At 38.5% G+C, this 13,444-nt stretch overlaps 1 protein-coding gene across 10 annotated transcripts in view; it reads right to left on the bottom strand.

Annotated features, from left to right (window-relative positions):
- Positions 1-13,444, bottom strand: part of Dnah3 (dynein axonemal heavy chain 3) — a 173,084-nt gene that overhangs the window by 96,528 nt on the left and 63,112 nt on the right. For all 10 annotated transcript variants that reach the window (XR_015450387.1, XM_087208876.1, XM_087208877.1 and 7 more), the window contains 6 exons: positions 11,865-11,981; positions 10,912-11,091; positions 9,127-9,263; positions 6,191-6,392; positions 5,657-5,749; positions 4,263-4,373 (listed from right to left, as the gene is read on the bottom strand). Coding sequence is in view for 9 of the 10 variants with exons in the window: in XM_087208876.1 (XP_087065002.1) it covers positions 4,263-4,373; positions 5,657-5,749; positions 6,191-6,392; positions 9,127-9,263; positions 10,912-11,091; positions 11,865-11,981 (840 nt within the window). In the remaining variant the exon portion in view is untranslated. The remainder of the gene's footprint in view (positions 1-4,262; positions 4,374-5,656; positions 5,750-6,190; positions 6,393-9,126; positions 9,264-10,911; positions 11,092-11,864; positions 11,982-13,444) is intronic.

Raw genomic sequence — 13,444 nt, 5'->3', positions numbered from 1 at the left:
AGCCTCAAAAACAGACTTCTGGGTCACCTACAGCAACCCCAAAGGGAAACGAGATGGAACAATCTGATACTCAACTACCTGGACTCTCTGAACTGGTAACAAAAGAGGATCTGGGAAAAATGAAATCAGAAATAATTACTCAGATAACAGCAAAGATTTTGCTCATGGTGCAAGACATGATTAATAAATCTAGAGAGGACACAGATAAAAAAAATAGAGGATCTGAGGAACATGATGGAATCCCAACACAGGAAACAAATAGAATCCATAAAACAGATGCAAACAGATTTCCACAAGATTAAAAACTCCATTGAAAGTCTACACAGCAGAACGAACCAATGTGAGGACAGAATTTCAGATACAGAAGATCAGATTGCAATTAGTGACCAGGAAAAGAAAAATTGTTTTAAAATTGTAAGGGAACACAAGAAATCAATCCAGCAGCTGCTAGATCATGCAAAGAAGAATAACATAAGACTGACTGGAGTCAATGAAGAAACAGGAGAGAGTGCAGATGACATAAAAAAACTGTTCACAGAAGTGATGGCAGAAAGCTTCCCAAGGAGGGGAAAAGAACTTGACATACAGATAAGTGAGGCATATAGGTATCCAACTAGCCTTGACAAAAACAAAAATTTACACCTAGGCATATAATAGTTAGGATTCCAGAAATCCAACAGAAGAACAAAATTCTACAAGCAGTGAGAGAAAAGAAACAAATCACATACAAAGGAAAGCCCATCAGAATCACAGCAGACTTCTCAATGCAAACCCTCAAGGCAAGAAGAGCTTGGAATGAGGTATTTCAAGCCCTAAAGGAAAACAGCCTCCAACCCAGATTGATGTACCCTGCAAAACTATCTTTCAAAATTGATGGAGAAATAAGATACTTTCATGATAAAGAGCACCTCATGAACTTCATGAATATCAAACCAACACTCCAAAAAATTTTAGACAATACCCTAGGAAAAGACAATGAGGATCACAACCCCAGGAAACCCAGCAGAATGAATCCACTGGGCGTGACAAATTAAACACAAAGGGGGAGAATCCAACAAAAAGAAAAAGTCATGACAAGGCTTTTAAAACTTTTAACTTCATCTCCCTAATGAGCGTATAATTCAATCTTGTTATTGTCCTGATTAGTATTTTTCTGATTCTAGAGTTGCACATCTTTCCTTGTGCTATACTGGCTATTTATCATCTTATGTCTACTTTTTAATTGGGTTGTCTATTAATAAGCTCTAAGAATTCTTTATATATTCTGCTCATAGGTTATATGCATTGTAAATATGGTCTGTTTAAGGACTACTTTTCATTTTAAAGATGTCATTTAAAGTTCTAAGTTTTGATGGAATCTCATTTATCAATTTTTTTCTTTTATACATCATGTCTTTTGTATCCTAGGTAGTTCTTGCCTACCCTGAATTTGTAAACATTTTCCCTTATAATTTCTTCTTAAAGTTTTATACTTTTAGGCTTTCATATTTTTCATAGATCCCTTCAAGTTATTATCATGTATGGAAATAAAGGGTTGAGGTTAATTTTTTATATACGGATACCAGGTGTTCTAGTGCCGTTTGCTGAAAACACTATCTCTTCCTTGGCTTTTGAATTGAGTTTATACTCTATAAACTGCTAGTGTTAAATAATCTTTCAAAACTCAGTGGACCATATATGTGTGGTTCTCTTTCTAGATTCTGTTTTATTCCAATGATCTATATGTCTTTCCTTACACCAACACTGCCTTGATTACTTAGCTTTAGAGGAAGTCTTAAAATTAGGTACTAAACGTCTTCCAACACTGTTTTTGTTTTTGGTTGTTTTTTTTTTAACTTTTCTAGGTCCTGTGTACTCCTACATAACTTTTATATTTCAATATCCAATTCTTCATTTATACCAAGTATACACAGACCTGAATTTTTATATATACCTTGTGTTTTCTAATCCTGCTAAATTCAAATACAAGTTCTAGGGGCTCCTAGAGATTTCTTAGTATTTTCTCTGTAGATGATCATTTCATCTACATATAAAGATTTTGCTTCTACCTTGCCAATCCTATCCTAATTGTGTCATTTTATTGCCAGACTATTTTGGTGGGGCCTAGGTTTCAAAGTTTAATGAACAGATGAAGAGTAAGCATATCTGCCCTTGTTCCCCACCTTAAGGAGAAAGCATTGTATCTTCTCCATTCATATAAGGTGTTCTCGCTGGAAGTGTGGAGTACATGTCTTTAATCTGTTGAGAAGGTTCCTTTCTACTTCTAGTCTCCTGATAGCTTTTACCATGAACAGCTGTAGAATTTAATCCAATACTTTTTCTGCAACTAGTGACAGGATCATATGGCTTTTTCCTTTCCTCTGTTAAAATGATGGCTTTTGGGGGTGGATCTTCCAATGCTGAACCAACACTGCCATCCCTATAACAAAACCACTTTCTACATACTGCCAGATCTGACTTCTAATAGTTTGTTTTGTTAAACAAATTTCTATCTATGTTCATACTTTTTCCTTCTATTATCTTTATCCAGTTTTAGGATTAGCACAATGTTGATTTCCTCAAATGAGGGGAGAAGTGTTCCTTCTTTTTTCTGCTTCAATTGTTTGATATAATTTATCAGTTAAAATGTATATGAGCCTGCTGTTGTCATATAGGTAGGTAGGTTTTCAAGCTAGGAATATACTTTCTTTAATAGGTGCTATTCAAATTTTACATTTCCTCCAGAGTTAGTTTCATTAATTTGTCTTCCAAAGTACTTCTTAGATTGTCCAATTTATTTCAAAAAAGATTTTTGTAATATTCTTTCTATATCCTTTTAAATTCTGTAAAATCTGTGGTAATGTCTCCTAGATCTTCATATTATAATTTAAAAAAGTATAACTGATATTGTGTAATAGGAAGAAAAGGTTTAAAGGAGGAGGGGAAGTGGGAGAGGTAGGGGAAAGGAAAAAAGGGAAAAGAAAAAATATGAGAAAAAGAAAAAAATGGAAACAAAGTCTTTGCAAATAGGGATGGGTGGAGGGGGTGAAGGGAGGGCATGGGAAGGGGAAAAAAAAAGAACCAAGAGACGCATGTAATGGTACAAGATCCCAATGATGAATGTACCAATAAAGTTAATGGGAAAAAAAAAGAACACCAAGGCACATTATTCACCATGAATGGACTCCAAAGTTTGTACGTGTGATGGGAAACATTTTGCCTATCTACAGATAGGAAAGGTAGGAGATGTAGTCACAAAAGTCAGAAGTTTTTAGACGTTCGGATTGATAAACATTTTGCAGTTTGCAAATGTAAGTGCAATATATATACTAGGAATTATCAATATAGAATCTGCATAAATTTGAAACTTGGTCAAGCGCTGATATTCTAATTTTAATGTATAAAGCAAAATGGAGTAAAATATATTCTGGTCCTCATCCATACTCTAGAGAGGAATAAAAGGGACTGATGAAACAATCATAGGAAATTACATCATGACAGAAAAGTTGGGATGGTGTTACCATTCATTCATTCAATAAATATTTATTAAGTATCTACTGTGTGCTTGGTACTGCATTATACCCTGGAGATGTAACAGTAAGCAGAACAGATGAGGCCTCTTCTCTGTACCATTTAAGGCCTAGCATTCAGATACTGAATAATTTCATTGCAATCTTGTTTAATCCTTCCACCATAGTATGATGTGATGTGATAATTTCTTGTATTTTACAGACAAGGAGATTGAGACTCAGGTTAAACAAGTTGCTCATGGTTACACAGTTAGCAAGGAAATGTGTTGAACTCATATCCATCCAACTTTTGTGCTCTTAAGCGCTGGTATCAATTGAATGGAGTGACGTGTGCTTGGTCTGATGATAAGCATACAGTTCTTGGTCTCAAGAGAAAGCTGAAGAAAGGGCTGGATATGCATTCATTTGGGACTGGTGATAAGAAGGGGTCAGGAGCAGAGAAAGAGAGGAAAACAATGGTCTCCTGGCCTAGGAAGAATATGGGGATCTCCACTGGTGGGAGTTCTGCCAGGTTGACCGCTGGAAGCAAAGGCTGATAAAACCTAGAATGACACAGCCCAGAATTTCTGTTTGGGGAATAATGAAGCAGTCTTGCACTACAGACCCCCAGGACACCTTCAATTCCAAAATCTTCATCTCACTGTCCCCATGAGGACTCTGGCTTCTGTGATGTCATGGTTCACATTAATTTTGTGAAAACATCCTATATAATGCTAGGCTCTCCTCTGCAGGCCTCACAGCTGGCTCACTTACTGGCAGGGTATTTTCCACTAGGGCTTCGGACACTTCCTTAGTCCAAAAGATGGAGGAGACACAGATAACCACCTGGCCAGGCCACTGCAAGACCCAGCTGTTACGAGGGACCTGGAAAGGGGTAGTAGAGTTTTTCAGAGGATGTTTACTGTGTGTAGTTTAAACAGACTTTCTAAACACATTCCCCACCACCTTACACCCTCAATGAAAACAAAATTCTCTCCCTCAGATGCTATGAGGCTTGACATCTTGGGATTAATGATTTATTCCTTCCTCCCTGAAGTTTATGAAAAAGAAAAACACCATCAACAAACTCATCAGCTCCATTTTCTCATGCTCCCATCAGTGATTTTTTTTTATATCCTTTTGATCAAGATAGTACCTACAGAAGATCCATAACTGTTCTTTTTAGTCCCCTCTACTTTAACTGCCCTCCATAATACTGCAGTGTTATGCTCCAGTTTTCTTAGACATGTCCTCTTCCCCAATTTTTTTTTCTTAAACTCCAGATCAGGAGTGTGGGCAAACAAGAGCCTGGGAACCAAAACTAGCCAGGCCTGTTCTGTAAATAAAGTTTTATTGGAACACAGCCATGCTCATCATTCACCTATTGTCTGTGCTACAATTATGCCACATTGGTTCACTGCCCTAGGCAAAACAAAATAGTTTCAATGAGAGTGTGGCCCCAGAGATGAAAATGTTCACCACCTGGCCCTTTATAGAAAAAGTTTGCCGACTCTTGCTATCAATTTTCTTGCAATAGGTAATTACACACTAGTAGCTGTTTCTCTTTAATTTTTGATTTAGCACATATCATAGGGGGAAAAAATAGGCCTTTCATTTACAATGCAGAGACTACTATGAGAAACAGAAGGGCCTATCTCTTAACACTTCAAAATGAAGGTGTTAATCAAATATGTTTTGTTTGATGGAACTGGGTCCTGGGAATGAAGACGAGGCCTGGAGGTAATGAAAGGCAATTAAAGTAGAGGGGACAAAATTCAGGGTCTGCCAATGCAAACCTTGTTAGTGGCTGGCTAAAGGGTTGTGACAGGTGCTTTTAGGCATTATGTCACACTTGTTTTCCTCAAAGCTTTGGAAGCTTAATGAGCTATGACATCCAGGGCATATGCCACATAAGCGAGTACCATTAATTCCATTTGATAGGAAGGACTGGCCTGTAACAAGCAAAAGGTTCTGTCTAACCCTTTTTTCTTTTATCACCTGCTTCTAAGGGCAAACATTTCACCCGAAATATGACCAGTGCCCTAGGATTTAGAGGTAAAGGATAGAGAGGCACAGAGAGGCCAATAGAACTGATCCATTTACCCTTCTCCCCAAAGTTTCCTTTAGGATACCAGCACCCTGACATGCATGCCCCAGTTTTCATTTACCTTCACATATGCTTCAATCCCACAGCCAATAACTTCCCGCATACTGGCAAGCATCATCTGCTCCACCTGCTGCAGCCACTTTTCCACCATGCCCTGTGGGGCAAGACAGACAGAGGAAGGCAGCAGAAGTCAACCACAGCTTAGCAGGGACTGAGGGAGGAACTCAGCTCTCCCTCTGGACAGGGTTGGCAAGAGGACACCTCTTCACAAAAATACTATATTCCTAAGCTATTTGCTTTGCATTTCTTTGCACTATTGTAGGAAGTCTATCTACACCTATTCATTAAGTTATGGAAACCAAGAGTTCCATACCCAGAAGTACAGTACAAAAGCTTAACCAGTGGGCTGTGCATGGTGGCACAAACCTGTAATCCCAGCATTTGGAAGGCTGAGGCAGGAGGATTGCCTGGACTACATGGCAAAACCTTGTCTCAAAAATAAAAAATAAGCAAATTTAAGCAGTTTCTCTCTTCTCTCTCCCTCTCTCCCTCCCTCTCTCTGAGAAAAGAACCAAAAGTAAATAAGAGGAGTTACTCTGGCATTAGCTGGGTAGATTGTCTGTATGAATGGAACAGTTTCTTTTTCTGAGCTGATCATGCCCATGATTTCCAGATTGTCTGTAAACTCTAGCTTGGCAATTCCTTCAAAGCATTTCTTCAAGTGTGGCTGCACTCGGAGGGGGTCTTTTGTTTCGGACAAAATCTCCAGCAGCTCGTCATTTGACAGGAAAAAGAACCTATTTCAAAGCAAAGCAAGATGGAAACTGAGACCTCTTTGAGAACTTGTATTTCCAGGGAGGTGATACTCCCTGACAGGTAGATCACACCCAGATGAATACCAGCTAAGTTGGTTTTGATGCTGACAGCAAGAGAAAAGATGAAAGGTGGTATATATGAGTTTATCAGGAATAGGGAGTAGAGTAGTTGAAAGGATCCTGGGGAAAGAGCGAGAACGAGAGTGAGAGTGAGAGAGAGAGCGCAAGAGAGGGGGGGAGCGAGAGAGTGAGAGGGAGGGAGAGGGAGACTTCCTTGTCTTTGCTTCTTTCTAGATATGCTAGAAAATGTTACAGATGTGAAACAAAATAAAAAGTAACTGTTAATAATGAATCTATTTACATGCAGAGGCCTTCTGCTATCTTTTAAACTAGTGAAAATAAGATATCTTCATATCTTGGCCAAGCCCTAAAAGCATCAACAACAAACTTTCAGAAAATGTTCAAGATTCAAACTCCTACTGGGACCACCAGGCTGAAAGTTCCATCATGGGGGGACCATGTGATTATGGACTTTACAAAATGGGCCACAATATTTAGTAAGGAACACAGAACGAGCTCACTTGGAAGTGTATTTTCACATCTCTTGAGTGTGGGCTGGTTTTCTGTCTTACTTTGGCCAACAGAATCTAGTGAACTTCAATTTGTGCAAGGTCTAAGCTTAGATATCAAGAGGCCTTGATTTTTCACTCTTGCTGCTCTGTGACCACCGCTTTGTGAATAAACCTCACTGGACTTTTGAAGGATGATGGTCCAACTATTTCTGTAGGCCCAGTCAACAGGAAGACAACCACCAGGCAAATGATTTAGGCTAAAAACTGCCAGTCGACTGCAGTCACATGAGTGACTACAGGTAAGGCCAAAAGAACCACCCAGCTTAAACCAGCCCAATCTACCAATCCACAGAATTCCGAGCTAAATAAATGGTTAAGTTTCTAAGTTTTGGAGTATTTGTTACTCAGCAAAAGAAACAAATACACTGTATCTGAAGTGTTGAATAGGAAGCATTCAATAATTATTTGCTGCCTGACTAACCAATATCTAATAGGGATGTCAGTTTCTCTCATTTCTAAGTGAAATTCACATGGGTGATCTTTATGGATTTAATTTACCTTTGTCTCTAATATGCGTGAATGTGAATAAGGCTTAGTGATATAGATGAATAACATTATTATTTAGCATTTTGTATTTTTAATATAAAATTAAATTATGTGACTAATAACATTTTCAAAATGTTTTCTGAGAGTAATTTTTTCATAAAAATACATAAAGAAATGTCAAGAGAGGGAGAGGGAGAGAGAGAGAGATTGATTAATTTAGGGAGGAAATGTGGCTTGAGGGTTAAATGACTGAGTATCACATTCAGACTTCTTGGATTTGAATTCCAGCTTGGCTATTTACCAATTTTGTGTCTTTGGGCAAATTACTGTTTATCATTTATAAAATAGGGATAATAATAACAATACTCTCAACCTCATAGCATTATTGTAAAAATTAAGTTAATAAATATAAAGCACTTTGAGCAGTATCTTGGTGCAAAGTAAGTGCTATCTTGGTATTGGTTGTATTTTATTAAGAATGACAGCAGTGGGTATAGAACTAAAAGTCTAAACCTCAAGAATTTCCTGAGTTTAATCTCTTCTGAATTTTATGCTAACAAGTTAGGGTTTCTTTCACTATTTGTGCTATATTTGTGTTGTCCAGTGTGGATGCCATTAGCTGTAAGTAGCTATTTACATTTAAAAATTAATATTAAATAAATGAAAAATTCACTTTCTCAAGCACACTAGCTGGATTTAAAGTGCTCAATAGCAACATGTGGCTAATGGCTATTATATTGGAGAGCTAGTACAGAACATTCCTATTATGAAGAAAGTTCCATTGAATATCACCATACTGAGGAAATACCAAAGTCATTTCTGAATTATAAAAAAAACCTCCCACTTTTTGCTTGTTTGTTTTTGGTGGGGAGCAGGGAACTAACCTTTTCTCCATATAAAAGAACACTAAAAGATAAATTAGGATCAAACTTATATTTTGATCATAGCCAAATGACATGGAGTAACCATACATGAGGAACTAGACATTGATAAGTTTTCGGGAGTGAGGACTCTCCCTTCTGGAACTAGCCCTTAAAAACTAATTTGACTTTTACTCAGAACATTAATTTTTGTGAAAAAAGAATGTCAAATATTTATAAATTTATCTACCAGAAACTATAAATTTTGACAGCAAAATATTTAGCTGGAATTTCTCAAACTCATCTAAGAGTTAAATGTTTTACATGCATTAGTTCACTAATCTCCACAGTAAAAATATGAAGATGCCATTATTACCATACCCTAATTTTACTGTGTTAAACTTGAGGGCCAAACAGATTTGCTGAAGGTCTCAAGAATAGTAAGTGGAAAGGTGGGGCTCCAGAAGAGGTCTGTTTAACTCCAAAGGCCATGTCATGACTATAATATCCCTTTAATTGAGGGCAACAATAATGTTGACTCACCAAAGTGCGGATCTTGTCAACCTCACAAGATAATAAGCATGAAGACAGGCCTCATTCCTAGAGGCTGTCTCTTAGGGGAAAGCAGAACCAAGAAGGGAATAAATCACTCAAAGCCAACTGTCAGTGTGGAAAATGTAATTCTACCCATTTATGGCTCAAAAGGGTAACACCAAATAAGAGAACAATACTGGATACCTGGGAAAAAATAGTCTCTTCTTCTCCAAATAATCATTCAACCCTCTTTGGATGTCCTCCAACAGAAGGTTGGCTTCTTGAAGCTTCTCAGTCATCCGTGGTTGGTCTCCTGCCACTAGAACCCTAGGATCTTTCACCTGGATGCCACCAAAATAAAGTTAAAATCACTATAGGATCCCCAAATTCTGAGATTGGCCATGATTATGAGTGTGTGACCAGCCCTTGCCAAATTTACTGCTCCCCAGTTCCCACCCTCCCCATCCCCAAACCCACAGAGATGAATGCTCATTTAACATATCATTCCTTTGGTAATGGATTGAGTAGGGGTCTTGCACTTGAAACCAACTGAATCAATTACATTTTAACTCCTGGAGGTTTACAATCCAGATCGTGACATTCTGATCTGGGATGGCTCCTTGAACTAGGGGGTTTGGAGCTGTGTGGGGGTCACCTCCTGCTGTGTGACTAAGTGACAGAGCAAGCCACCCTGCAGAGAGCCTGAAGCAGCATGGAAAGAGAGCAGAAGTCAGAAGTATGGAGAGAATACTTGTGAATTCCTGAGAGGCTCTGGGTTCTAGATTCATCATTCTGGGGGATCTGGCTGTGTTTTCTGCCCTTTGGTTCCACAGGACACTCATTACATTTTTGTTGTTGTTGTTGTTGTTGTTACGGGGATCGAACTTGGGTCCTTGCGCTTGCGCAGCAGGTGGTGAAACCACTGAGCTAAATCCCCGGCCCAACTTTTTTTTAGTTTTTCACCTTGGATATGTTAGAACTTGAATTCAAACTTTGCAGTTTTTTTTGTTTTTTGTTTTTGGTACTGGGGATGGAACTCGGGTCCTTGTCATTACATCTTTTTGTCTGAGGACCTTGAGTGGGCTTCTGTAACTTGCAAGCAAAGAAACTATATAAATTGGCACCACCGGCTGGGCCTTATAAATTCTCAGTTATCTCATTCCTGCAAACAACCAGGGCAGATGCATTCCTTCAGGACAAATTCTTTGTAAATATATCCCAGTTTGAGCACATTTGACTTTAAAAAGGAATATGGGGCCAGGGATTTACCTCAGTGGTTTCACCACCTGCCCTGCAAGCAGCAAGGACATGAGTTCGATCTCCAGTACCAAAAAAAGGAATATGATGTGACCTCTCAAGAGACACCCCAATTGCCTCCTATGCCCAATGAAATTCTCATTTTTTAATGCTCTGTTCTAATGTCACCTATGTTTGGAGGCCCCCTTTACACTCCCAGATAAAAATGCTATTTCTATATATGCTACAGTTCTTATTCATTTATTTAAGCTTATTTTCTCATAAGACAGCAAATCCCATGAAGGCAGAAATATTCTTATCAGCTGCAAGGATTCTCTGACTCCTAGAATAATGCCTGAGTCATTGTAGGTGTCAAATAAACATCTGTTAAATAACTGAGTAACAATGTGAACAATTACTTAAATTCTAATAGGATATTCAATCTACAAAAATTATTATTGTATTATCCTATGACAAATAAAGTTTTCCATCTCATTAGAAAGGATAGCTAAATAATGCAAACTGCTAACAGTTACCTCTAGGGAAGAGAGATTTCAAAAATGTTCTGCTTTCTATATTATATATTTCCATATTTGAATTATAGTAAATTATAGAAATTATAGAAAAATATCAAATTTGAAAATATCCAATTCATTCAACAGTTTCAAGGGATGTGCCCACCATGCACAATGAGGAACATCTGTATAGGACTCCACACTCCTGCCGGTGAGGTGTGCCAGGGGGAAAACTTACCACTTGGGACATGAGTGATTTCCAGTAACTGTCAACAGTGCCAAATTTCCTGCCCTCTTCTGGCATCTGGGCTATGATATCCTCTGAGCTGAAGATGGGTTCCAGGTACAGCCAAGTGGCTTGGCACTTCAACCAGGCATCCAAATTTTCCTGCACACGAATGAGCTTTTCTTCCCATTTCTGTGAATTTAGCATTCCATAACTGAATCATTAAGCCGTCCCCCTGTACCACAGACCCAGTGACTGAGCAAATGGATGGCTTTATTCATTTATTCACTCATTCACTTGTTTAATAAGTACCTATTGACTGTCTTTTATGCAGGCAATGTCAATACAGCCAAGAATTAGATGAGCAAGAGTTTTTGCCCCAGGAAGCTCACATTCTGGCAAGATAGTAGGAAGAATAGTTATAATGCTTATTGTGTGATGAGTGGGGATCTGAATGATTATGAATGTGAAACAAATTTAATTCAGCAGCCTTATGAGGTAGATGTTATTAACAAATCTCACTTTACAGATGTGGAAACTAAGACATAATAGTTCAAGTATCTTGCCCAAGGTCATACAATTATAAGGGTAAAACCAGAATTTGAATCCCGGCAGTCTGATCTAAAGTCTGTACCCTTGGTCTCTGTCACTTCTACAGACAATGAGCAAAGGAGGCTAAACCTCTACCTTCAAGTAGTTCATATTTTATATTACCATAGGCCTATAAGACACTTTCCGAAAATATTTTTATTTTGGGTATTCAAATCTTGTTCTTAGGAAAACCATATGCTTACTTGGATCATTTTTGTGTTTTAGCTTTGTGGTCTTTTTTTCCATTCAGGAGGGAGTAAGCTTTTTTGTTAACTTGGGTTAACTTTTTGTTAAGTTTGTTAACCTATCCCCTCCTCTGAGAAAGCCAGAGCTAACGGTGTTATCACAGAACATGCAACCTCATCTTCTCTTACCCTGCACTCTGTCTCTATTGGCTTGATGAATGGTGAGCCACACATGGTCTGGGTCTTTATCACGTGATCATCAAGTAACAGTTGAATGTCATCAATTGCACATAAGATGTTTGTATCCTGCGAATAAAGATACCCTGCCCCATCAATATCATGAGTCACCACACACACACACACACACACACACACACTTTCTGAAAGCCTCACAGCTCAGAACTTCACCTCAATGAGCAGCATCTATACCTTGCAGAGATGGGATTACTATTACTATTTTCTTCCTTACAAATGTTCTTAAAAACACTAATTGGCCACCTCCTTCACAGATATAAAGTACAGTATAATCCCAGTCATGCCACTGGTGTCTACATGTGGCTGAGGACATCTGTCTTCTTTCCTACATTACTGCTTCTTGGCCCACTGGCTTTTTTGCCCTCCTCTCACTCAGGCAGATCTGCTGCTAATCTGACTGGTTTGGGCCTAGACTCCTGTGCTGCGGCCAACTCATAGTAATTATTGTGGTTACTTAAAAATAAAATACAAGTATTTTAAAATTTATATTTATATGTATTATTTTTTTAATCTGTTAAATTGATGGGACATAAATAAGTTGTTTAGATCTAATTACTTCATGAACAAAGCTGTTGCACTGGTTTTTGTTTTATTTATTTATTTATTTAGACATTTAGACATGAAAGCTGCCCTGAACCAAGATCTTTTTGGAACCTCTGTTCTATTTGATGGGCTATATAGAAGTATGTATGGTTACTGTGCCTTCCAGGCCAGCTCCTGAGATGGCACTTGTCTTCCCGAGCCATTGTGACAAATAAGCTGATAAAAGTCTGTTCCCTATGGCAAGTCTGGTCTTTCTTGCTCTGTTCTCATTTCTTTCAGGCCTACACCTGTGTGGCTACATTGGGCCTAGGATATATTCTCTCATCTACCTTTTACCAGTAACTCTGCACTGGGAAGTGTGTGTCCAGCTGTTACTACAGTAGTATCTTCATTCCTGCTTTGCTGTTGATCCTTGTCAATAGCTACTTCAGTTGAAAACTCTGAAGATGGGCCAGCAATAATGGAGCTGTTCCCAGGTTCCTTAGCTGAACTCCTTAACTCAGCCCAACAGCCTCTACAGAAGTATCTAGTCCAATTAGACCACGCATGTGGCCTGGCTTTGCTGGTAGAGGCTGGGTAAGGAGCCCATAAAGTGCCTGGTTCTCCTCCATCCCACTGGCTCATCTGTGTATTTTTTTTTCTTTTTCTTTTTCCTTTTTTTTTTTTTTTGGCAGTACTGGGGATCAAATCCAGGAGCACTCTACCACTGAGCTATATCCCCAACCCTTTTTATTTTGAGATAAGGTCTCACTAATTTGGCCAGGCTGGCCTTGAACTGGTGATCCCCCACTTCAGCCTCTTAAGTAGCTGCTATTATAGGCATGCACTGCCATGCTGGGCTCATCCATAGTTCTTTTTTGTTTTCAGTAAATGTTTGCAATACATAATGAATATACTCATCATGGGAAGTTGGTATATATATACATATCACATCTTAACATAGTTCTTATCCAAGTATGAAATCAAAGATC

This window comes from Heterocephalus glaber, unplaced genomic scaffold (assembly GCF_053883595.1).
Source record: "Heterocephalus glaber isolate CG9 unplaced genomic scaffold, H.glaber_assembly_v1.0 deba00000943, whole genome shotgun sequence".
NCBI lineage: Eukaryota > Metazoa > Chordata > Mammalia > Rodentia > Bathyergidae > Heterocephalus > Heterocephalus glaber.
The sequence above is the reverse complement of the archived record's forward strand: the minus strand, read 5'-3'. Positions and strand labels throughout refer to the sequence as shown.